General features: G+C 37.2%; 1 protein-coding gene across 1 annotated transcript in view; it reads left to right on the forward strand.

Annotated features, from left to right (window-relative positions):
* Positions 1-26715, forward strand: part of LOC139697622 (uncharacterized) — a 61004-nt gene extending 34289 nt beyond the window's left edge. The window contains exons 2-9 of the mRNA XM_071596402.1: positions 228-481; positions 15946-16063; positions 16943-16963; positions 19317-19507; positions 20187-20297; positions 22012-22196; positions 22958-23101; positions 26030-26715. Of these exons, the coding sequence (XP_071452503.1) occupies positions 260-481; positions 15946-16063; positions 16943-16963; positions 19317-19507; positions 20187-20297; positions 22012-22196; positions 22958-23101; positions 26030-26033 (996 nt within the window). The 5' untranslated portion in view covers positions 228-259 and the 3' untranslated portion in view covers positions 26034-26715. The remainder of the gene's footprint in view (positions 1-227; positions 482-15945; positions 16064-16942; positions 16964-19316; positions 19508-20186; positions 20298-22011; positions 22197-22957; positions 23102-26029) is intronic.
* The last annotated feature ends 248 nt before the right edge of the window (positions 26716-26963 follow it).

Below are 26963 nucleotides of genomic sequence, written 5' to 3' on the forward strand. Positions count from 1 at the left end.
CTGATTTTTTCGCGGCGAATTCCCACTTCTTTTTGAGCCGACCCGTACGCATGACTGCATCCATTGTTCTGTTTTGTTATTTCCCACTGTATTATTTAAGTTCGTGAAGAGGTTTACTCACGTTAGGAGTGCGTTCCTTCCAAACTTCACTATCGCCATATGCAGATTAACGGGGTCACCACGGCGATAACGAATATTTATCTTTCTTTTTCTAACCCCGGACACAGGAAGAAAACATCCCGAGGGACCTGCCGACGTGATGATAAAAGGGGTGACAACTATCGCGCTCGCTGCCATCTTCGTGACGGGAGTGAGGCCGAATGATCCAGCGGATCCAGCATTGAGACCTTTGGTCCGGGTTCCCCGAGGGCCGTACCCGGACAAATTGTATTTCCCGGATGCATTCCCATGGAGTAGACCTTCGGTGCAGATTCCGGTGACGGACGACGCCCCTCTGGCAGAAAATCATTTGCCCTCAGAGGTGAGTGGATTGTATTGGACGCCATTGGATTGTTCTTTCATTCTAAATCCTAAAATTTGCCTAATGAAAACCTCTAACCACTCTTCCCTTTAAATGGACGACCGATTCCCTCCGCCTGACTTATCCTGGTGGGCAACGCACTCTGCCCAAAAGTCGTCAGTTCGAATCCCACTCGTGGCATGAGCAATTTTGTGCGATCATTTTTCCATTCAATTTCGCCAACACAATGGGCGTCGGCGTTATTAAAAATCGATCTATTCACACTAATTCCGAGAACTTAGCTTATACCCATTTCACCAGTAGGCATTTCTTTATTTATACATGTAATAATATTGTCGAAATATCACAAATATGGTGTGACAATTATAAGAGGCGTAATCACACATTTTTATTGGGTAGTCTACCGTTAAAGATATATTTTGGATGGACACATATTAATTACAGTTACATTTATAATCCTCAAATTGCGAGACTACAATGAACACTTCTTGAATTCCCCATGGCTACTACCTCCTTTCATTCCGTCAACAAGCTTATCCTTTTCCTCCCCCAACCTCACCTGCCGAACGCTCTCCCCTCTTTCTTCAACATTCCATCGACAATCAAAATGCTCTGCGTCCAACTTTCGTCTCTCCTTTGGGTCTTCTCCCAAAATCCTCTTTCTTCCCCATCATTACTATATTTTGTTTGCTTTGCTGTATATAAATTTCACCGTTTCCATCCTTCTACGCATCCATATTTCAAAAACTTCCAATCCACGTCTATCATCTTGTTTCAATGACCAAATATCCGTGCTGTGCAAAACCAAGCTCCATATCCAAGTGTTCACTAATCATTTCATAACATCCTTACTCAACGCCCCTGTCACTAATTCCCTCCTCCTTGTGAAAGCTTTTTGCCTAACGTATTTCTTCTCTTTATATTCCAACTAATTTTACTTTCCGAAGCACTTTCAAGATAGGCAAATCGTTTCTCCCGCTCTAGTTTACGTCCTCCTATAACGTTTAATATAACCTTCCTTTTTCTCGAAAACCCGATGAAATAAAATCGAAGACCCCATTTCATAAAGCAAAATTGTAGTTTCTATATTTACTTTTAGTTACGTGACGAATTCACAATAATTTAATGCATTTATCTGCTTTGAAATCTCAGAATAGCTGGAAAATCATCACAAATTCCAATCCAAATATTTATAACCTAGCTTATCTATGGCTATCCATATTTACTTGGCAAAAGTCTCAAAATAAGGAAAAAGATCATATGGAGAATGAAGGATATAATGTAAGGTCAGGGACCAGTATCAAACGTCACCATTTATAATGAGAAGGAACATGTTCCAAAGTGGAGGCCTACTGATGGAGACTGTTAGCAACCTTGCAGGGTTTTATGAATGAGCAGAATCGGAACGCGGTGATCTAATTGTTCGACATGTTCTCCTTGCTTTCTTAACCATTATGTACAATCCCGCCGAAAGGACATATTTTTCAACTCAAAGCAACGGAGTTAATCTATTTCGTCAAACACTTTCCCCGTCACTCAAACGGAGAAATTAACACTCAGAGGAAAAGTGAGTACATACTGTCGATGTTAATCTGAATAAGATCTCGGAGTATGACCTACAATGTAATTGGAAAAAGAGTGAACAGGCAGGTTGTCAACCTCCTGTAATTAGTTCCATTGTTATCATTTGTTTGCTTCAATGGAATTACATTTTTTTATTGTAAACAGTTGCAATTAATCAACGGACAATGGAAACTTGCCAATACAATCGTATTAGAGGAAGTGGGCTATTATATGTATGCAGCATCTATAGGAAAGTGCCTAACTTTCATCGACCAATTTCAAAAGTGGAGAGAAAGCCCATCTACCACTCTGGTAAGACATATCACTCCAACCAATGTGAATTGCTTACCTTCTGACGTTGATATTTGTGGTCGCGGTGTTCGCACTCCGCGTCACAGCGATCCGGAAGCCTATCGACCCCGCGCTGCCAGGCCAAATTTGAGCAACATTCGCGGTATCGCCGATGCATCAGGCCGCGAAGTGGACCGCGTGCCCGATATACCATCTATCCGCCGGGCGATGCGAATGGGTGGGCGGGCCCGTCCCACCCTCCACCCATTCCCTTCCGTTCAACCCTTTCCGCCCACCGCCACCCCCATCCGCGTGCCGGGCCCCGAGGATGATGATGCTGCTGTCGCGCGTTAATCATCTCCGCTCCCGGGTCATCGTCCTCCCTCGCCCCCGCGTCTCCCGTTTGAGACCGCGCGCCTCGTCCCCCCGCCCCTTCAATCGCTCTGCCCCCGGCGCGGCCATCTCCTTCCCCTCCTCCCCCGAAGCCCAGCCTCGCCCCTTCACCTCCCGACGAATCTCCCTCTTTTAACGGAAACTTGCACTTGCGTCCGAAGAACTGTCGATGATTCAGGCGTGGACATATTCGGAAAAGGAGCAGGTCCCCCTCCTCCCTCCACATCCCCTCCACCCGCGAGGTAGTTAACCAGAGCATCCAGTGCGTCTTTCGGGATTCCGCGTGAATACCGGTTCGCTGCGATACCACGGCAGGAGGAAGGGTAGTCACAGACCGGAACCTTGTGTGTGTGTGCTTGTGATAAAAGGATGTCTTCCGTGAATTATCACTGGATGTGACGACACCCGCCCGTGAGAATATCTTCATAGAAATCGCCGCCCTTGGTCGGGTTTCAAAGAGTCTTTCGTGCCCAGGGGTGGGGTTTGTAAGAAGGCGGCCTTACATCTTCCGGGTCAAATTTCGCCTAAACGAAACACCGAATGCACTGTTCACGCTTCAACGCGTCACGCGTATCAGTGATCTTTGCCTCAAACTACGAGGCAATTTACAAACCCTCAAACAGAAATCAAAAATTTGTTTGGCAACATTCTTAATGGGCCAAATCCAGACGCAAAGAGCGTCGATGTATTCAATACTATTAGAAGTTTCTACAAGAGCAATGACCAAGACATGCACGAGGGTGGTCCTAATAATTCTCGGCCTGGTGATGAAAATGACTTATTTATATTTTCAAAAAAGTTTCATTTTTTCCCCTTTACTATTATATACAGTGCCTATGTCCCAGTGCCACTATCTCGTCTCTCTAGGTATTTTTCCGAAAGTGCAGCGAAGTACTCGTTTACAGACGCAATCGCTTCTTGATCGGACGAAAAATGTTGACCAGCGAAGAAATCTTTGAGTTTTCGGAAGAGGTGGAAATCCTAGGGAGCCAAATCTGGGAAATGGAGTTGGTGTTCCAGCACCTCATGGAACAAATACCTCAATTTTAGCATCGTCAAGACATTTTGTGGGCAGGTACATTGCCCTGATGGAAAATGACTTCGTAACATGGATGGCATCTTCAAGTGACAGACCTCAGGCGAATCATATTAATGGGTATTTTTAACCGTAGAAGGAGCTATGTCACTGATACATAAAACGAAGGAGTGAGCAAATCAATATTTCCATTGTCGATGCAATATACTGTTTCACAGCATACAGGCTGTGAAACAGTATATTGCCTGTATAACACTGATGAATGCGAAACTTAGTGAATGTTTCCCATAGTGAGCCCCAACGCTGCCATAATAGATACGAGAAATCGTCACCACTTTCTTAATTTACCCAGCTTAGAATGAATTGGTAGATCAAGCTTTCCGTCCTCACCCGCGGTTACTGTTTCAGTCGACATTCGAATTAGAGCAATTTTGCATTCATTTTTTTCCTCAAATTTTAACGTTGCCAAGTTAACTTAGGCGCCAATGCAATGAAACCATCTCATGAACATGTATTCGTCATTAAGTTCCCAACTTTTTTTTATATTTATATTTCGGCGCACGGGCCCTTTCGCATTCTTTTCATGTTTTTTAATGACCAAGCTCAGTTCACATGAAAAATATTTTTTGACCTGAACTTGTTCCACAATATTAACTGTTATGGTTGGTTTGAAACAATTCATTCTTTCAGTTGCTCAGTTTAAAATTCAATAAAATTGAAATAATATGTCTATTACGCATCTTTTCAATAAAGTGTTCTCATGATTTGGAATTAAAGTTTCAAGTTGGCTCTTCACTGCAGCATCCTGAGACAAGACGATCATCTTAGGAACCAAATCGGAAATGTAGAAGGAAGCACAATGGGGAAGAATTACAGAGGAAGTTTAAGAATAAATTACGAAAAGTAGATGACTAAAGACGTCAGCTCAAGGAATAACTAATGATTAGTAAGGAATGAAGCAATGGGCCGGTAGGATAACTTGCACTTCCGCAATAAACCAAACCTCGAACACATATTTTTATAATCACTCCGGTAATGAGCATCTTTTCTCTTCACCAGAGTGAGTCCAGTAAGATTAGTGCAATATTTCGCAATGTACCAACACTGAATGTGGGAAAGCGAAAAAGGTGGAAAAGTATTTGAAAATTGATGGCGATAGGAGTGGAAAACGGGTGGAAAGATGAATTTCTAGATGACCCGAATCTTTTGAAACCCGTCCACTCGAATATCAAAAAAATGGTGTTTCAACAGAACGACTACCCACTTACGCTTAAGCCGCATTTAGTATAATAGTTCAGCAATAACTCACGTTAGGGTTTACGAAGACCATGATATTCCACTTGATTAGCTTCGAGGTTACGCAAAGTTGGACATCCACCCGAGAGAATCCGATCCTTACAGTACTGAACTGATGACTTCCCCCACCGAAATCCCGGATTCGGATTGCGGTGATGGTAACTTATTTTGTGAAATCCTAATCACTACTAGCCTGTTACATGAAGAGCACTGCATCCGCATCTCTCATTGTAAGTCTACCGGAAGGGACGTTAAACTGAAGATCTAATGGAGCCTGATAACGCTTTATTTAACCCTTATTTTATTATTTTTCTAACCAGCAGCTCACCTCGTATGCGTGGAGAAGTATTTTATATTAAGATGTCATAGTACATGTTATGTAGTGAAATTGCTTTCGTTGTCTGATTTGTTTAACATATTCTTAGATAACTAATATTTATTGTGTGTAGTCACCCTCTGCCACACACCCTAGTGGTGACTTGAGGGGTGCTATGTCGATGCAGATCAGGGGTCTCCACACCTTTCAACCCGAGGAAGGCATTAATTATCAAACAGCAGTTGAGGGGCCTACTACAAACTCGAGGTCAAAATAAAAAAGAATCAAAACATATATGCTGTTTTTAATTATTAATTTAATATTATTTTATTCAGTTATTATTTAAAACACATTTATGCTCTACATATGAACACCTGTATTAGTGGGAATGGTGAAATTTTATATTGGATGCCAAAACAGCAGACATTTCTGGCTTTAGATTTGATGTCCCTAACATCAACAGTGACCTGAGATTATCATCAGTCAATGTAACAATGTCAGAGTGTAAAACAAATGCACCTTGACCAGAATTCGAACCTGGATCCCTCGATGACTGGCCGAATGCTTTAGCCATTTAAGCTACCCAGGCGCCCTTCTACACTCCGAAATTTTGGGGTCTTTAAAGAGCAAGATGTTGTGACGAAATACCGTATCGTGCATACAATGTCACAGGCATTCGCAGGAGTGCGCAATGCGCTACAGTCCACGATGCTAAAAGCCAACTTAAACCCTTAGCCTGTTTTACCTTCGACGAATTCCAAGAAAATGCGGGAGATGCCGCGACAGTAACTCTTTTGACGGAGTCATCCGCTAAGTGTGCATTACAATGCAACAATTTCCTGAACAAGGCGAATGATTTTTACACTCTGAAACTTTCTAAGAGGATGGAGGTCTCTCCATCTCTTTGTTTCGCTGAGTCGCAAACTATCCCTCTTGGTCCAAGTAAGTGATTCAAGCATATTTCCACTTGCATCTGGCTAATCACTTGCTTGTAATATTACACGTAGAATAAACCTTTTAAACAAGTACATACAGGACAGCTACCAGGATGAAAGTGGCCCATGATACCAGAATATTAGAACCCAAGGTTATCTCTGACATCATAGCCTAGGGTTCGCTTTATTCCCAAATTATAAGAATAAATACCAGCGATTGGCTGTTTTAAATAATAAGACGTCGCACTTCATGCGTTTTCCGCATAATGGCGCAATAATTCCCGTTGTATTGTTGTTGTTTTTACAACGCAGCGCGTATTGGACAGAAAAGGTCCATTTATAAAATACTCAACTCAGAAGTAACGACAGGGGATTTGTTTTTAGAAAATCTATGCTGACGACATTTTTTATGTGAAACTTGTTAAACTCTATCAAGGTCATTTTTGTCCTTCTTGCTCAAACGAATAAATAACTGGAGTGCAAATAAGAGTGAACGTACTCTTTGCTTTCCGGACATCTCAGGCGGACCTAATGCCTCTGCCATCCACTTTTAGCTCGTTGACAAGCACCCCAAAGGCAGGATCACAAGGATATGCAAAACCATACTCTACGGAGGAATCAAACCCGCCACCTTTGGGTTAACAAATGGGGGATTCATCAAGGGAGTAGATTAACCAAGCCAGAGACACGCAATAAGCTGGGTGAATTAAATCGAGAATTTGAAGTGCATTTCCATCATTTAAAATCTTGTTTTTCTCTATTTCGCACATTTCGCAAGCAAAACACTATTTTAAAAGAAAAATTTCGTGGAAATGGAAAAGCATTTTTACTTCAAAGTTATATTTAAAGTTTCATTTATTTCAAAAGTTCCAAATCATTTAAAGTTATCGTTTCCGTTGTTTCCAAGAAAGGACTTGTTAACGAGCAAACTATCTGCTTACCATTCAACCTTAAACTAAGAAGATATCCTCAGGTGTATGGCCAAAATGGTATAAAATTAATTGCCGATGGTCATTAACAGCACCACCATTTATTTCCATTAATTACCACACCCATCATTAATTTAAGGAGGTACTCTGAACTAATGTAAGAATTATACGTTAAAAAATATAGATAGCTAATTCCAATACAGATTAGTAAAAATCAGATTTGCATGAAAAAATATCGTGGAGAGGTCGTTTTTAACATTAATAATACAAAATAAATGTGTAACTTAGCCTTTCGTGACGAATGACTAGTTCGTTGCACGCTAAACTGAGGAACTGAGCAATATTATTAACTCTAACGATTGTTTGATAGGCTCCGGTCGAGTCTACCTCGTATGTATACTAAGGCGCACGAAAATTCCCTCATAAGGGTAGTAAGGGGAGTAATCACCTTCCCTGTACCACGTACTAATTCCCAGTAAAAGCCGGGATTTGAAAGAGTTTGGGTGAAGCGAGGGTTGGGTCAGGGATACGTATTTTCATTTTGACCCTCCGGTGATTAGTCGAACGATTTAGCCACAGGGCTAATTCCGCCATTCACACTACACATATCTTCTTTACGTATCTAACTTGTCCAGCGTATTTTTCACAACTTTGGGTCGTAATCATATTCATCCTACGCACCCGTTAATCCTATCTCACAACAGCATCTCCAATAACGAATAAAATTTATCGCCATATAGGGGAGTATGTGCATTTTGTATATTAATAATTTATTTATTACATAACTGCAGCCTCTTAGCAGTCTTTATATGGGGACTCGGGCCCCTAAAAATCGTGAAAAGACCTGCGCTATTAAGAAATACTACCTTGATCAAAAATTTCCCGGAATTTATTCAGAAAATTAAAAATACAAGTTTATTCATCTAAATCTATATTGTCCCCTACAAAGTAATCCCCATCGACTGCAACACACTTATGCCAGCGCTTGATCCAATCCTCGAAACATTTTTTATATTCGGTTTTCGGTATGTCCATCAGTGCTTCCTGCGATTTTTCCATTACTTCCTCTCGGCTGCTAAAACGCGTTCCCCGTAATGGTTTTTTAACTCGATTGAACAGAAAGAAGTCACAGGGAGCCAAATCAGGTGAATTCGGTGGCTGTTGGATGGTATTTGTTGCATTTTTCGTCAAAAAATTACGAATAATGATAGCACTGTGCGACGGTGCGTTATCATGGTGCAAAATCCACGAGTTTTCTGCCCACATTTCTGGTCTCTTTCGGCGAATTGCTTCACGCAAACGTCTCATAACGCCCAAATAATACTCTTTGTTTACTGTCTGGCCTTCTGGCAAAAATTCATGATGCACTACACCGTTGTAATCCATGAAAACCGTCAGCATTGCCTTCTTTTTTGACTGAAAACGACGTGGTTTTTTTGGTCTCGGCTCATTTGGTGAACGCCATTCACTTGCCTGATGTCTGGATTGCGTGTCGTACTCATAAACCCACGTCTCGTCTCCAGTAATGATCCTTTTGATGAATGTGGGATCGGATTCAGCCTCGCAAATCATGTCTTTTGCGACGTCAACACGGTCTCTTTTTTGCATGAAATTGAGGTCTTTTGGCACCAACTTTGCTGCTACACGACGGAAACCCAAATCATTAACCACAATGTCTTGGGCGGATCCATAGGCAATGTTCAAGTCCTCCGCTATTTCTCTGATGGTTAATTTGCGGTTATTGACCAACATTTCTTTTACTTTGTCAATTTTTTCACCGACTTTCGATGTCGATGGTCTGCCACTGCGTTCATCATCTTCGATTGACTCACGACCACTTCTGAACCGCTCGTGCCACTGGTAAACGACCGTTTTTTTTAGAGAATCGTTGCCGAAACACTTTTCCAACATTTCCAACGTCCGTGCGCCACTAAATCCGTTTTTACGCAAAATTTAATACAAGTTCGTTGTTGCAAATTTAAATCCATTTCTGAAATTGTAAAAAATCGCCAACACACACAGAGATAGATGTACTCTTGGCTACGTAACTTTTGCAAATGTCAAGTTATGACACTAAGATTTAAAGGGAATATCAACAACAGATGTACCAATTTAACAAAAAAAACAGAACTCAAATCGGAACGATGGGAGCGCCACACGGTGGTTATTCCGGGAACCTTTTGATCAAGGTAGTATACCCCATGTAACACAGGTATGTACTCTACCGCGGCCTCTGCAACCTTGCGAAAGTCAATATGCCATTCAAATACCGGAATCCATTAAAGAAGACTTTCCAGATGCATTCATTTCCTCGAGTGGTACAGCCATTAACCATTTCTCTCCGATTCCTGGAATCCGATTCTTTGAAACACAATTAGGATACATGCGCTTTTAACCTCTGTTATAAGTAAACAGATGGCGACTTTGTTGAGTGTTAAAAATAAATGACGTCGACACTTAACAGGGAGATGAAGAAAATATTAGACAAAACACTTAAATGGGAGTTGTGCCAATGCAAGGACGGGCAACGTGGAGAAATGTAGCGTGCACTGGAAAGTTCTGAGAAGACAAACTGGTGAATGGAGAAAGTTTTTTTTTGTAGAGCCAAAACCAAAAAAATAAATATTACATAAATAGAGGGAATGTGGATGCTGGTAAATGTCGCGGGTAAATGTTGAACCGGGCGAGAATGAAATTTGACCAAATAGCAAACACACGAGAGGTGAGATTGTTTAGAGGAGGGTTCTCAAGTGCGCAGGGAATGATAAAAATACACCCTTACGCATCACCTTTATTCGACTACACATTGACAGATATTTTCCCTCCTCATTCCCATTACCCTAGGCGAAGGATGAAAATAGGCACTTAAAAATGTATTTCTGCGTGCAAATGACGACAACGAAACAAAATTCACGTTACGGAAATAGGTCATATTTCTCTGCTTCATTACACAGCCTCAGAAATAAATATTGCAAAATAATAGCATTTCAATTTCCCATGGCGATGATGGAGAATACGAGGTCTGCCTAATAAATACGCGAACTGAGGCCATAAAAACTTTATTTTGCAAAATTTAGTCTTCTTCGATTTTGTTCCCTTCGAAGTACTCTCCATTCGTTGCTATTCACTTATACCATCTTCTTTTCCACTGACCCTTGGAAGTCCTCCGCAGTTAGGCTTTTTAGTTGTCTCGTCGTCTCTTGCTTTATTGTGTCCGCATCTTCCCAGTAATGTCCTCTCATCACATTTTTGCATTTAGGGAGTAGGAAAAATCACAGGGGGGCGGTCAAGATCTGGCAAATAAGGAGGACGATAAAGGATGGTGATTGAATTTTTTGCTGGAAACTGGCGAACAATCAATGTTGAATGTGCAGGCGCATTGTCTCGGTGAAGGGTCCATCCATCGCCGTGAGTCAAATTTGGTCGCACACGATCTCTCAAACGCTTGAGAATTGTAAGGTAGATCTCAGCATTTACTGTTTATTCTTCAGGAAGAAATTCATGATAAACAACACCTTCGACATCAAAGAAAACCAGGAGCATGAATTTGATTTTGATCGGTTTTTTCTTGATTTTTTGGTTTGACTTAATCCACTTGAAAACGGATGTTTTCTTCAGAGCATTATCACCGTAAACAGCTGTCCACATTTCAGTAATTTCTTGATAACTTTTACCGCACTTCACCAAAAACTTGATGTTGTTTCGTTGCTCCGAGATTATGTCAATTTTCATTTTCGACAAACAGTAAAAACAGAAGGCAATATCTATACTTTACTTGTCGAAACACTAAATTGAGTTGGGGAAAGAAAGGGTGAAAGATGTAAAAGAGATAACATCCTCTAAGAAAGAAAACGGAAAAATAATGGATGCATTAGCATAGGAATCTGAGAGAAGTCGGGGAAAAACACGAAAGGACAAGTGGAAGTGAAAGGGATGGAACAAATATAGGTGAGTTCCTAATGGTGGCATATTGTTTATAGTAGGATATAAAGAGTTGACGGAAATATGATTGATCTTGTATGACCTTTGAAGCGGTATTTAGTGTACTTTTTTTAACTGAGAGAGTGAATTCTTAGTTTATGTTTAGGTTTGTTTATCCCAGAGATTTTTCGTAGTAGACATTGGATATTGAATTTTGCATGAAGATCCGACTTTTGGGAGAAACAATACGGTAAGACACTGGGGGCAAAGTTGGTCGAAGGAAAAGGAATAAACGGGTCAAATGCTATACATGTTTCTAAATTAGTCAAGGACTGCAATTTACATGTGTCAGGGATTGTTACTACAGTTTTCAAGAGGGGAAACCTACTGAAGGACTGAATGATTTTACTCGGTGGATTAAATTTCTTGTGAATGCCATGTTGAGATATTGACGAGGGAATTGGATTTAATTTTAGTCTAAAGTGAAAAATTCGGGCTCTCAGGAGGATACGAACGAAAATGGGCGATATACTGAGCTCGTCGTGGAATTGTTTGTTTCCGTGAAAACACCTGTAACGGAGAGTGAGGTTTTGTTGGTCGTGTTTCGAATCGAATCTCATCGAATGAGGCGAGAGGGTTTAAGGAAGGAATATCAAGTTGCACTGGCGTAAATAACGGTTTCCCTTCGCAGTAAGGCTGAGAAGAGTTTTTATCCTCCATGCTAAACGCGAGGAACTAATTAAAACGTAATTAGCTTAAATCTGTCACAATTTAATATTGTTGTCCATGACATTGTCGGCAACTAATAAGAAAACTATGAAAATATTTAAATCATAACATTGGTCTTTGGCGTCTGAATTGAGACATTTTAAATCAAATGTGGGCTGCAAAACCATGCTATTCTTAATATTGCTAATGTCAGTAAACATGTCATTTACCTCTGTTAGGCATAGTCAGAGATGTTGGAAGAATTAATCATACACGCAGCTCACCTTCTGTGCCATGCATTAACTCGATTGCAGCAAAATTCTACAAAATAAATATTCGGGAAATATTTTATACGCTAAAATTGTTTTGTATTGCGTCAATTCTAATGGAGGAATCCGATTCAAATTAGGAACAAACACTATTCCATCAAACGACTATCTTCACTTTCGTTTTATAACCTCCAGCTAATTGCTCAATTATAGCAAGCTGGAAAGAATTTTGCTAAAAAAAATCATCGTTCTTTTCAAGTAAATGGAATAATCTCTGCTCACGAATCAAGTAAGATTTACCATTTGAAATGATCATAAATTAATCATACCCAAAGTAAATAATAATATCAAGACAGTATTTCAAACACATGTCCAATTGCATTTAACATTATTTCACGGATCTGGATCTAGTCTTCCACACGAATCAGACTGCATGTTAATAGAATAACTGCAGTTTAACTACCATTAACAGCAGTTAACTACTGCGATAACAACTGGAATCGAAGCCAGTCATTCCATTTTTTTGTACAAAAATGAGACCTTAAAAAAATAAAAAATGCCATATTCAGTTTTTTATTCATGTCGAAATATATATTCAGTATATATAAAGTATTGTTATGTAAATATATAGTATTCAAATGCGAAAATACGTATCACTATTTGTGATACGTATTTTCGCATTTGTATTTAATTAAATTAGAAAATTTTTTGAACCGTATTCCAACATGAACGGAGAGTTTTGATCAATAAATGTATTTATTTCTGAACTGTATTCATTCAGCTCATTGCGTCAAACACTTTCCACAATCAATAAAGATGAAGATGTGAAGCGATTTGTGCGAATTTCTAAAAAAATTAGCCGGACAAACTTCCGGAAGCATTCGTCAGCGTTGGTAGAGTTATATTTGGTGACTTTCACATGAATGTAATTTCTGGCAATTTTCTTATTAAAAAGTCATCATTGCATGCCCCATCTTGCGTCATTCCCCAAGTTCCTCATTTCCGCTCTTATTTATTGTGAATACCGCAAGGCAGGAAGGAAGTCGAGAATTCATGTTTACCCCATACATTCTCATCTTCGCACTTCATCCGCTTAGAGAACTACCTATTATTATAAGCACGGCCTTTGCCACAAATCATTGGCAACAATAAACAAGACTAGAAGAAGGCCGAAAACTTGAACAATTTACCGTGTGAGTGTCCTTTTAAATGTTGCTATTCTATTCTATTTGTGTTATATTGTGTCAGCCCAAAAAAAAAAAAAAAATATATATATATATATATATATATATATATATATATATATATATATATATATATATATATATATTGGATGGGATGATGGGAGAAAGGGAGCTCTCAGAGATGAAGAGGGACTCGATGTAGAGTAGGTTGCTGGATTGTGTTTTGCTAGGAGTCATAAAATATTTATTTGGTACTAGTGTCCATCCAAAACCTACCTTAACTGTTAGATTACTAAAAAAATAACCCCATCGAAAATATAGTTGGAATTGAAAAACATCATGAACATGGGGAGAATAGATATTATGTTGAGAAAAAGCGCGAAAACGGGAAAGCCATCATGCAATGCTGCTGCGTCTTTGTATGATCATTAGTTTCTGTTACCTGAGAGTCATTTGTATTTACTGTGACACCGAAGACCACAGGAAAACTGTCGGCCGTACTCGCGAAGTCACCAACGCAAACTTAAAGGCGATCATGAGGAAAATTGCAACGAAGGGGACAATTTTTTAATTAACGACTTAAGAAATTTCTCCTGCGACACGAAATGAAGCTGACGTGTCTTATCACGCCCGAGCACCATGTCGCGTCATGTCAGGAACGAAAGAGAGATTCCCTCTCCATTGACCCTCCTTCCATTCAAAAGAACGAAATTCGCCATAATATAGGATTCCATGGAAATCCATAGTCTAATTTCCGCTTGTACGTAATTTTTCCAGTGAAATAATCACGACTACTTCCCGGTTTCCCAGTCCTCTTACCGCGCTTAAATGACTGAACATTCGCTGAGCCCATTCTCAGGCTACTTATAGACAATTCTTTCCGACCCCTTATCCGCAGGGGAAGGGGTCGGATTCCCGCTGGGCCGTCATCGAATGCTCTCAATAGCAAACGATACACAATGTTTCGAAAGGAAAAACACGAGCGGAAAAGCGTTTATCTAACGGCAAATTAAATGTTAACTCAGGATATTACCAATTGAGCAAATAAAAAGGAGACTTTGACGATTTAAACATGAAAATAAAGACTTGTCGGATTACTTCAAAAATGAGACGGAAAGCAATTAGCGCCAGGTCCGGCAACTGATATCTACAGGGTATTCGAAGTAACCCACCTACGCGAGGTGTCTAACGAGTATTGGGTGGCACCCAGATAGAGTTTTTAACAAGTAGCATCTGTGGAATCGTTGAAAGTACTATCGTTTTAAGCGTGTTTGGTGGAAAACCTAATACAAAGATTATTAATTACATTATTATTCATGGTCCTCCGACACCTGCGACCTTTATTTTCACTTTTCAGTAATAAAATTACGCATTACAAATACTGAAAATAAAATTTTGTGATATTCCAAGAAACTGCGGGAGATGCCGCAACAATAACTTTAACTGAGTTATCCGCTAATATGTATTTCACTTACTCGGCCGGACATCGAGGGATCCGGGTTCGAATTCCGGTCGAGGCGAATGATTTTTACACTCTGAAATTGTTGCATTAAAATTTTGTGATTGCAAAGCAAGCATTTGGATTAGAACTCCTCTTGATACTTAATAAATGTTTTTATTAAATAAATGAATATTAGGCACATCCAATGAGAGAAGAAAGATAAAGAGACTGATGGCTGATATATTCCAAGGGAAATTCATTATAAATATCTCTCTTGGAGTTTATTCTGAAGATTTTCCTAATTTCTTTCCTTCTTGATGGATAAATTCCACCAGGTATAGGCTATAGCATCATTCTTTATACCATTTCAGAATGTGACAGCCTCATCACCAATACTTTCCTAATCAACCCAAAAATTAGTTTGATAGGTGAAATACTCATCAGGGTATGGGGACTGGTTTATTTCCCTGTTCTGTTCATAATTTCCCAGATTTGAACCCCTGATCCAGATCAAAACACTTGACACACTAGGTTACCATGTTTCCCACAATATAACTGGCAAGAAAAGTATTATCCCCTGAGATGCTAGTAAGGATGATAGTAAGTTGCAATTATTTAATGAAAAGAGACCATCCAATTCATCACACCATTATAATATTTCCCCAATCTCTAAGAACTAGAGGTAAGCATCAAATGCATTTCTGGTGCTGCATTTAAATAATTACTCTGTACCCTGGTGCAGACTAGCAACAGGTTTTTGTACCAAATGAAATGTGTCAAAAGAAATTCCAGTGAGTGGGAACTATGGAAAAATTAAAAACAATATGAAAGATTGTTCACCTGAAGCTAATCTAGTGATTTGTCATTTTATAGTGATAATATAAAGAAATTCTTAAAATTTTAAGGATATAGTATAACATCAATGAATCCTTCATCATATCTTCCTTAACATGACAAGCATTCAGTCACAACAGACACTAAATTTAAAACTTACTCATCCACGGAGGTAATATGCTAATATAATACCCAACTATATGCCTGATATTACTTTAAAAGTACCACAGTGAAAGTCAGGATGAATAAATCAAATTAATAGGTATAATATCTTCACATGTCAACTATTTGATGCACTGAATCTTTCCTTAATAAAAACTTCTTTTCCATCATCTTACCTGATTATAGATTCCCCTAGATTTTGCTCTCAGGCTGAATGAAGTCCAAAATGTCTCAGAATTTTTGAGGGAATACGTCAAGGTGAATCCTGCAATTCATGGACTAGAGGCTGATGTATCACTTGAAAGTAAGTGAAAATATTGTTTACAGCATTTGATTTTAATAGTAGAGGGAAGTCTAAAATTTACTTGCATCATCTTTTACTGCTGAATTATGGTATATGGAAAATTCACTATAAACAATTCCATAATAAGCAACTGATTTTAGTCTTAAATAGATAATTAAGAATGTCATTTAATAATAGATATGGTATCAATTGACATTGCAATTTTGGTGCAAATGGTGCTCTCCTAATTTAAGAAGAGTAAATGGACATATCAAACAATTTCCTGTCAATGCTGATTTCTTCCCAAGCACAAGAACATGCGAGTTTAGAATGTTATGTGAGTTTTTTACATAGCATTATTACAAAGTATGTGATCATCAGGGCTATATTGTGCCCATCAGCACCACCCTGATATTTTTTGTGTTGGATTTATCTAAATGTAGCATGTTTCGAACCTGGGAACCTAAAGACAGCAAAAAAATTCTCTATTACCAACTAGGTTTTCCGCATTACTATACAGAATTTTAATTTGTAATAGTAGTCAAATTATTGAAATTTGACCAAATAATTGCTAAGATCAGCCCAGAGTATGATAGCCTGAATCTTAAAATTCCACTTAAATTATAACTTATAAAAGTTATATGTTGCTCAATGGTTAGGTGTATCATAATTTATTTACCAATTTTACACTTGGTCATTGCAAATCAGACTTAATCTATGGGCAATTACCTCCAAAATTCCTTCTCTAAACCCAAAAGAGATTTCATATATTCATATTTTACTATTGATCCTATGTTATAGACATCTCTAAAAGAGATTCAGAGAGATAAATTAATTAGCTCGGTGTGTTAAAAATTGAGTAAAACATTTTTAATTCATATTTAATTTCTTCTTTTTCAGATAGATTTGGAGAAGAACGGAGTAAGTACCCACTTGCATTAACTGCATGATTTTTCTTGAGAATAATTAACTTGAATCTTTAAAGCATCTGTTAAAAAATTCTTGCATTTTCAAAATAATTTCACTTTTTTGAGATTTTTTGGGCACTTTTGAAAATAATCATATAATTAGACAGTCCTCTTCAACGATATTAATATCAATTTATTTGGATTTTGGTATGCAAAAAAAATATAATGGTATACCAATAAAAAAATAATGGTATTGATCATCATATTTCACACAAAAGATAGGTAAAACACAATTTTGCTGCAATTTTCCACATCTTGAGATGTTTTAATGATACAAAAATTTGGGACTCTATATGAGATCAAATTAGTGAATGTACGAGGGTCATCCGGAAAGTAGTACCCGTTCGTGAAATAAAGACACAAAAGTAAATATTAACAAACATAAAAAATTTTATTTGAAAGAGGATACTTTAAACTACTTCTCAACATAATCTCCAAGCAAATTAAGGCATTTGTCATAACGTGTGACAAGTTTCTGTATTCCTGCTGCATAGTCCTTCGCCGCCAGCTCATTGAGATACGCGAGGGACCCATCTTGCACAAATTTTTGCATAATGCAGATGGTGTTTAACAATTTCATGAACAATTGTTCGAGAAACATTGGGAAAATGCTCACAGATGTCATCAATTGTGACGCGCCGATCGTTCCTCACGAATTCGTCAACTGAGCTCACCAGTTGGTCTGTAATGACAGACGGTCTCTCCGAACGCTCATCGTCGTGTGTGTTCCCCCTCCCCATGTTGAAGTTGCGACACCACCGCCGAACAGACGACTCGTCCATTACATTGTCTCCATACACCTCCTTTAATTGGCGATGAATATCACATGGGCGAACGTTTCTTGCATTGAGGAATTTAATCACTGCCCTCACTTCACAACTGGCGGCGTTCTCAATTTTTTTAAACATTGTAAACAATCACAGAAACAACACAGGCAATGCTAGCGTCACGCAACTTGGCTCAGAGAAGGCAGACAAGCCACTGAAGCTATCTGACCTCGTCCAGCGGCTACTCGCGTCGTCAGCACTTCATGCGGCACGAACGGGTACTACTTTCCGGATGACCCTCGTATATAAATGAGAGTCTCGATTATGAACGAGCCTCCTTAATTCAAAGACTAGGATTGATGTCTAAGGTTGCTTGCGTGGTGTGAGAGGTGGAGGTTCTTCTCAAGAGTGTCTGGTTGAGTTCTGTGCATCAAAACTTTAATGCCAGTATATTGTTGCCAGATGAGATATAAAACTTAGGAGAATCTCTTTTTTGAGAGAAAACTTTTAATTATCACGTTTCTCTGTCCAACTTTAAATGATGCCCTCATTACCAACACCTCCCCAATAATCTTGACTATCAAGTACAGACTTCATGCCTAGCATTAAAAGAGTAATTATACCCTCTTGAGGGATCTTTTTTGTTTTATCATACCATATCTTCATTTTTCCACATTTATGCATAGCTATTTGATTTTCATAGGAGTCATTGGTTGTATATTTTTTCTCATGGCGTCAGAAAGTTATTTGATTGAGTTAGTTGAAATTAAATGTATATCCCATAAGTTAGCTATTTAGTCATGATAAAGTTGAAGAGTTCATGGGGTAGAATCCTCTGATCAAAATAATGAAGGTTGGGCATGCAAAATTTAGATAATAATGAGAGCAGGTTAAAATCTAGAGTTATAATGAGTGTTATAATAGATCAGTCACTTGTATCTCGGGCTATCAATTTGAGTTTTCATTTGCATCAGATTTGGCAGTGTTCATTTAATAACCTAAAACATGTAGATGATAAGGAACTGTCACATGTAAAAATTAAATATTTTGCTGACAATATGTTCATTTGCAATTGGATTGATTTAAATTCATTATTTTGTACTCTTTCTGTGATCTTGGCAGTAGTTATTAGGTGAGACAAGCAATACAAATGCCAATTACTTAAAATTCAATGGAGGTTACAACTAGGTGGGCTAGTAATTTGAAAGAAGTAAGATTTTGTCGGGTAGAGGGTGAAGATGAACTTCGTACCAGCATCATCTTACTGTTAAGTAAAGGAGTCAGTAGGGATGTTTAATTAAATGGTGCTATGATATTGCTCTGAACTAGGCATATTGTCATTTAGGAGATTATCACGGAAAATGTGTCATAACCAGATTTGAGCTGAGGCCTTCAATATGGAAACCAGTACACTAGTCACGGGGGCCATCGAATTTCTCTCTCTCTCTCTCTCAGTATCAATATTACAAAGCTAACCAAATTGGGTATTTACTAGGCAATATTACCTCTCCATCTCATTCTAATGTGGCCCACTTACAGAGGCAGTCACCAACCCAAAACCTGCTGGGTGTACTCCAGAGCTCCATTCTGTATCCCTCATACCCGATTCCAGTAGCGATCCAACTTTGTTTTACTATCCAACTTGCACAAGAGTGGAGCGCTGTGGCGGATGCTGTTCTCATGATTTACTTAGTTGCCAACCAACCCAGACTGAAACGATAAATTTTCAGGTAGGTCAATGACATAAGATGTCAAACATCTTAAAAGCAAGGTAATTCATTTGTCTCTTGAAAATGTTCAATTGGATGAAACAGAAAATGCACATTTTGGAATCTATCATCATAAAATTTCCACTCCCTTAAAAATCATGAAATTTATTGGTATGCTTTTCTTTATGACCACTGCATTAATAAACAATGGTAAATTACCTCTTTTCCACAACACCAATCAACTGGGTAGCTCATCTATTCATAAATTACTTCTTTATGTGGAAATGTCATCCTTAAAAGTATTGCTCCATAGAGTTATCAAACAAATGGTAGATCAATTTTCTCAAGCCTCTATATTTTGCACCCTTTTATGAAATAGTTTCTGGATATCTAAAGATGTAATTTTCTTGTTTTGGCTGATGAGACACTAAATATTGCATATGCAATTCATTTTTCAAAAAGTTCCAATCACTCTTCAATGGCCATAAAAGTGTGAAACTTCATTTCAATGTCTTCTAATAAGACGAAATATAATGCTACACAGTTTTGAAATAATTATTCTTCATATGATCTCATGCTCTCTGTAGATCGAATCTAATTTATTACCCTGACACTTTTACAATATATACTGAGGACTTCATGGATATGCTGTAAAACTGTTTTTGGTCACATATTTATGTGTACATTAATTTTTCCACAGGTTGTAGTCACACAGTATGGTGGAATGAGTAATCTCAAATACATAGGAAAAGAGATTGTCCCAATTGAGCAACATCTCAAATGCAAATGCAACTGTGTTGTTAAGAAAGAGGTAAGCTCTTTTGTATCGGTCTCTTCAAAAGACAATATAATTATTATAAAAATTAATTTAGGCAACATATATTGTAAATAATCTTATTTTCATTGTGGTTCATAAATGATTTCTCTTCATAATTTCTTTAAAAGTCATAGTATGCTAATTAATTAATTTCTAATTTGAAAACTTAACTGAACAGTTTGAAAAATCAGCCATGTCTCTCTATGCTGCGCGATAATTTGTAGTTGAAGCGTTAAAAAACAACTGATAAAAATTAATTTAAATACGTTGTATATTTTACTGCCTTGGCATGAACTTGACAAGTAAGGCTAATGCCTAATGCCATACTGAGTTATATTCTTGCATATTTGAGAACATACTAATGATGACCCAATAGCATAGACATGGGGGAGGAGGTTGGGTGGTCCTTACTGCCTCTAAGTCTAACCCCATAAATATTGCCAGGAACCACCAATGTTCAGCAGTAATTTTGGCGGGTGTAGATATTTTGACCCAGTCAGAGAGATAAGGATGGCTACAATGTCTTCAATCTCACTATTTCATGCAGAACATGAAAAGCTTGAAATGAGAATTTAGGAACTGGATATTGCCACAGTGAACATTTTTCACCAACCCACAGGATCTGATGTCCTCATCATTTGGTCTCATGCACCTCCACCCTCTCCAGTATATTTTTCACTGTTATCAATTTCTGCCACCCACCTTTCTTCCTCATTTGATCCAACCCCGCACCACAGCTTCTCCCTTCTGAATAAATTGCCAGTTACAGCCTTCCCCAAGAGCATCCTATTGACTCCTCTTCAAAATGTATACCAATGCATAGATGACTTTATGTGATTCAAACACAGTTCCAAGGAAAATGATCACTTTTAATGAGGGATTTGAAGTCCACCTCACACCAACTACAAATAATACTATAAAATACAATAAAGGGTCAAAACATTAATATAGCTTTTATTAGTGAAGAATAAATTTTCCATAAAATAATTAATTACATTTTTCTCTGGACTAAAAACTACATGAGTTAATTCCTAGTTTGATGCGTTTATAGATGATTGCAAAAGCTGTGTTTAATGGCATAAAAGTTAATGCTAAACTTGCTAAGTATGGAAATGAAGCTAATAAGAAAATTTAGCCTGATATATAATGGATACTCAAATATTAATTTGTAGGAATAAACTTTTCATCTTGTAGCGACAGCTACAGGAAGATATGTTAGAGAATGTGAGCCTTAATCATGAAATGTTTTATAATTATCATATTGCTAAATTTTGTATACATATTTCGACTGCCAAGGTATTTTATTATTACATGAATAAAATAGAATTTATTTTAATTCATTCTGAAAATATTTAACAAAATTATTTTTGAAGGACAATGATTTTTCATTTAAAATATGGTTCCTCGCCTTAAATTATCAGAATTATATTTACCCACCAACGTAAAAAGCATCTTCAGTTTAATTGATGGCACTCAGTTGTCAGAAAAAATTTTCAACTGGGTATCCTTGTATTGTTTGGTTAAATACAATAGTCATTTGTTTCAAGGTTGAATGACTTGTTTGATTTACCCCTACCACACCCTTTCCCCCAACCCGATCACCCTGGTTATACCACTGTAAATACTACAAATTATTTCAAACCCAGTCCATATGTTAATATATGCATAGTTATGAAGTGAACTAACATGGTAATATCCAATGTTTTAGGACTGCAATAAGTTTCAAGAATATCGTGACCGTGAATGCAGGTGTGTGTGTGTCAATTATGATGATGAAGACAAATGTAATAATGAGAGTGAAAAGAAGTTATGGGATGCAAGAGAATGTACTTGCAAGTGCCGTGAAGAAAAGGAGTGCAGCACTGGATTTTACCATGACGAAAAGACTTGCAGGTAAGCAAAAATATTGATTGGAAGCCTCCAATTTATAGCAGAGGATTTAATGACGGTGTCAAATGAAAAATATAGATGCCCAAAGTGACATTTTTAGAGGGTTATATTAATAATGAGATGAAAACTATTTCATACATTCTCCAACAGCTTATAATGCATTTTATATTTTCCAGAAATAATTCTGTAATAATCCACATAAAAACGTTAAATTAAAATGGTAATTAAAAATACAAATATGTTTTGGCACAACATACTGTCACCAGGCAGTGAGAAGATTTTCATCAATGGAATATTATTTGTCTGTATTTACAGATGCATTAAATTCAGAGACAATTTTGCAATAGAATGTATATGAATGAGTATGAATATGACTTTTAAATACTTTTTAGCGAAATAAATATGTATACATTTTTAAAGACATTTCCACAAAGCAAAAGTAAATACATTTACACAATATTTGGGAATATTGTACTGTTTTGATGTTTATAATAAGGATTATTTAATCCAATAGCTTCAACCTCGTGAAAAATGCAGACAAATACCAATCGATTAATTATTGAATAGAGTGAATCTTTCATGCGTATTCTGAAAAATTTTCATTGCCTATTTCATTCTCAATCTTCAATGTCTATGGACTCACTATTTTAATTGAAAGGTTATAAATATAAATCAAGTAATTTGAAACTATGTACATGTATTTCATCCTAAATATATGAAGCAACTTTAATGTGCCAATAATTAGTAACCTTTTACTTTTTCAGCTGTGTGGAAATTCCAATAACAAGAAGAAGAGCAAGTGAAAGATTTGGAGGACAAGATAGAAAAGATATTGGAAGGTTTAATTACAAAACGGTTCATCGAATTTTTCCACTTGCAACAGATCAATCACCATTTAAAACAAGAAGGTGGTAAAATAAAAATTACATTTATTCCACTTTTGCCTCTCCTTTCTTAATTCATTCCACTTTGCTAAAAATACCTCTTCTTCTGAGCAATATGAATGTAAATCCTTAATTTGAGGGCTTGAGTTAAGGGATAACCTCCTTTTCCTGTTGCTGAACATTAACCATGACAAACTTAAAAATGGTGTTCTTGGCTATTGAAATATTTGTCCCCAGTTGTTATTTATTAATTGACAATGTAGCTCCAATCACAACAATGAAAAAATAATATAAGGTGAAATTAAATACACTTTTTAGCGGGAGTTCGGGATGGTGCGGTGGCTAACCCACTGGCTTCTCACCAGAGGACCCGGGTTCGAATCCCGGATTTTTTTAGTGGTATCCTGATCCCTACTTGAGGTGCTTTGTGGAGAGCACTTTGAGTGAGTACGACGCCCATCGCATGGAACGTTAAACTGCGGACCCCTTGGAGCCTTTCGACAAGAGTAGGCTAATGCAGACGCCGGGTTTCTCTCCAACCTTCCTTTTCCATCCATCCCTAATGACGTAAATGACCTCAGTTGTCGGTCACCACCTCTATAAACTACTACTACTTTTTTGTACTCTATATATGCATCTCTGGGAATACAATCTTGATAGAATACTTAATATGAAACAATTTTGGGCTTCTACATCAGGTATAGTGCAAATCACATGGTTTCACGAGCATGTCCCGCTGTAGGTATCTAGATGATGGCCATTTACAAGTCTACAGAAAACGAATAATCAAATTTTTCAAAACACGGCAATTTAGCGTATTTTTCATACTTAATCAGAAAATAAAGGCACATTCTATTCCATCAAAGGCACATTTTTTGAACCTGTGAAGCTGTACGGAGCATAATCTGGCAATTCTTTAGTTTCTTAACAAGCCTCTGAAGCAAAGGTAGATTTCGATAAGCTTAATAAGCATTGCCCGCAGAGACAATTTTAATTACAGCCGTCATACAGGTACAATAATTAAGTTCCATGTGCATCCAAATTATTATCATCGATTTTGAATGGCGGCTACAATGATAAATTTGACGTTCATATGTATGTAATCTTACAACTTATGCCCAAATTAATTCCACCATTCTCCCTCGAGTACTGCAGATAAATTAGAATGAAACTGTTGTTCATGCGATTCCCATGATAAATTTAATATGAACGATTTCATTATCCCCAAACATTATACGCAAAAAGGCAATTCTATAAATCTATCTTTCAATTCGACCAATGAAATGTCAAGTGACTCACGGTTTCTCTATCAAAGCTTAGAAGTGTCCAATGCACCCATGTAAATACACATTTTGATTTACACAAATATAGCAAATACACAAGAAAGATCTTCTGCATAGCATCAAGTAAGTCTGACTGCTAAAATTACAGGAGCCCGCGGATGCCCTCACGTTCGAAGATAGAGCCAAAAGAGACACCACGAACCTCAAAAACAAATGCATCCAACTCAGCGAAATGCGCGGGATCTTCAGAATGAGAGATTAGGCGGTCATGGGGTTATATAATGATCAACAAGTGTTTTCCGTGTTGAAAATTTCTCTGCTAAAAATATTTCAGCCATTTTATTCATTTTATTTTAAGCCTTTCCTTGAGTTGTTTCTGATGCATTCCTTAAGCAGGTTTACACACTATGTATGCCATAGTCAGTATTAGGATGTAATTGAATTACCAGTATAACTTTCAAAGATTATTTTATAAGTACTTTATAATTGTAATCATTAGAGTTATTGCATTTTGAAACTTTTAACTCTAGCTATTAATCTGGGTGAAAGTGGATTTCACACAGTAATTGCTACATTTAAGTAGATATTATTATTTAAATATAACAATTGGGGGGGGCGGTTTGTGGAGGACAGTGACCATATAGAATGCTGTGAAAGGTGGCAGATCGCCTGTAGGAAACACATAAGTGGCATTTAAAGGTAAAATAAACACATGGAAGGCAAAATACATGGATGAAGGCATGGAATAAGTAAATTTCACGGAAAAAGTATAAAGCATCTGGGGTCAAACTAGTCAGGACCAGATTAAACGTCGCGTAGACATAAGGTATAGTCATAGGCGCGTTAGGTTATAGTTAAGTGTGTGTTAGTTGATTATATATATATATATATATATATATATATATCTGCATGCGTGTGACTTGTAAAGGATTTTGCATGAATATACATATGACTTCGTGGGTGTAGTTTTGCTTGAATTTGTGGGTTGTATTTGACCCTAAATCGGTCCCTAGCCCTCCAGTGACCTAATAATAGTTTCGTAATAGTCATCTTAGTATTTCCTATTTTAATATCTGACAATACATAAAAAATCAGTCTTGGCACCACCCGTTCCTGCTTTTGAAGGTGGAACATTATCAAATCCAGGCTTCCAAAAACAGGCTTTGCAAAAACAAGCTTTCTCTGAAGCTTAAATACTGTTCATAGTGAAATGCTAGTGAATAATATTTATTTTTGAATCAGTGTTTTAGCTAACATTGTCAATTAGCAAAATTTCTGGTAATTCACATTAAAATTTAATAATATCTGCTAAAATCCTCTTTACATTGAAACTATACAGTTTCCATGAACTCAAAATCAATCTTATCTAATCTAAAATGTTTTTCGTATCCTCAGTGATAGGAGTGGATATTTTAGGTGTTCATATTTTATCAAATAATATAAGAAATCATATTCAAAGTAATATATATTACAGTGATCCTTTTACTTCTGTGTTTCATTCATTTCAATCCTTTCATTTGAATGTATTTGATGCAGCTTACCTTGTTGTATTCAAGTGCTTACAGCGATAATAGATATTTAATTAAAATATTAGCATCACAAGATGCTGCATCATTCTAGCTTATAATATGTAACCAATAAATCAAATTTTCTTTTTTGGATATTGCAGTTGACCTGGCAACTGAGTTGGGGACAATCTTCTTGAAGGGCGATAAGCATAATACATCAACTGCTCTGTATGCTGGGCCAACAGAAGAAAAAAATACTGATACCTACCACCAAAGTTGCAAATATTGAAATCCAAGCATATATTTTCATGGGATAATGTTGCAACACCTCCTCTTCTTTGCATTTGGGTTTAACAATGTCAAAAATAGAGAAAATAAAAAACAACAACACATTTTCTGTACACAACAATTTAAATATTATAAAAAATTTGTTACTAAGTAATGGTACTGAGAAAGTATAGTATAACCTCACTCTCTCAGAGCGAATTGTAATTGATTATGTGAAATCCATGCATTATTCATTCAGGTTTCATTGATTGTCACTGAAATTCAATGAACTGTTACGTTTTTATTTGGACTTACATTACAGTTAAAAAATGGGAAACAAAAGCCTCATAATTCCCGCAACAACTATGGTAAATAAATTTCCTATTTCAAGATGATTTAGGGTGCCCACTTATCACCTTAATGACAGTCATGCCATTTTCTGACAAAATTTAAATGAGGTTTTATTTGTATGTATATATGCCACTTTCAGCTAGTCTTCTCTTTTGTTTAACCAAAAACTGTAAAAATGAAATTCCATTTCAAAGAATTTTGTTAAAAGCTTGCGTTGTCATGAATGATTGTTAACTGATAAAAATGTTTTAATAAATATAATAAAATCAAATGTTTGTGCACATTTAATAACACCAATACAAATCCAGAGTAAGCAAGTCTTGGTGAGGTAGGTAAGATTTAATTTATACTTGAAATTATCTTTTACATTTTCTTGTTTCAGTGGTAGTAAAATAAACTTGGCCCACACCTTAAATACAAATTATAAGTCAGTTAAAAGAATGCTCATACCCAGAGGAAGTTAAATGGGGTCATTAA

This window comes from Hetaerina americana, unplaced genomic scaffold (genome assembly GCF_022747635.1).
Source record: "Hetaerina americana unplaced genomic scaffold, ioHetAmer1.1.p SCAF_8, whole genome shotgun sequence".
NCBI lineage: Eukaryota > Metazoa > Arthropoda > Insecta > Odonata > Calopterygidae > Hetaerina > Hetaerina americana.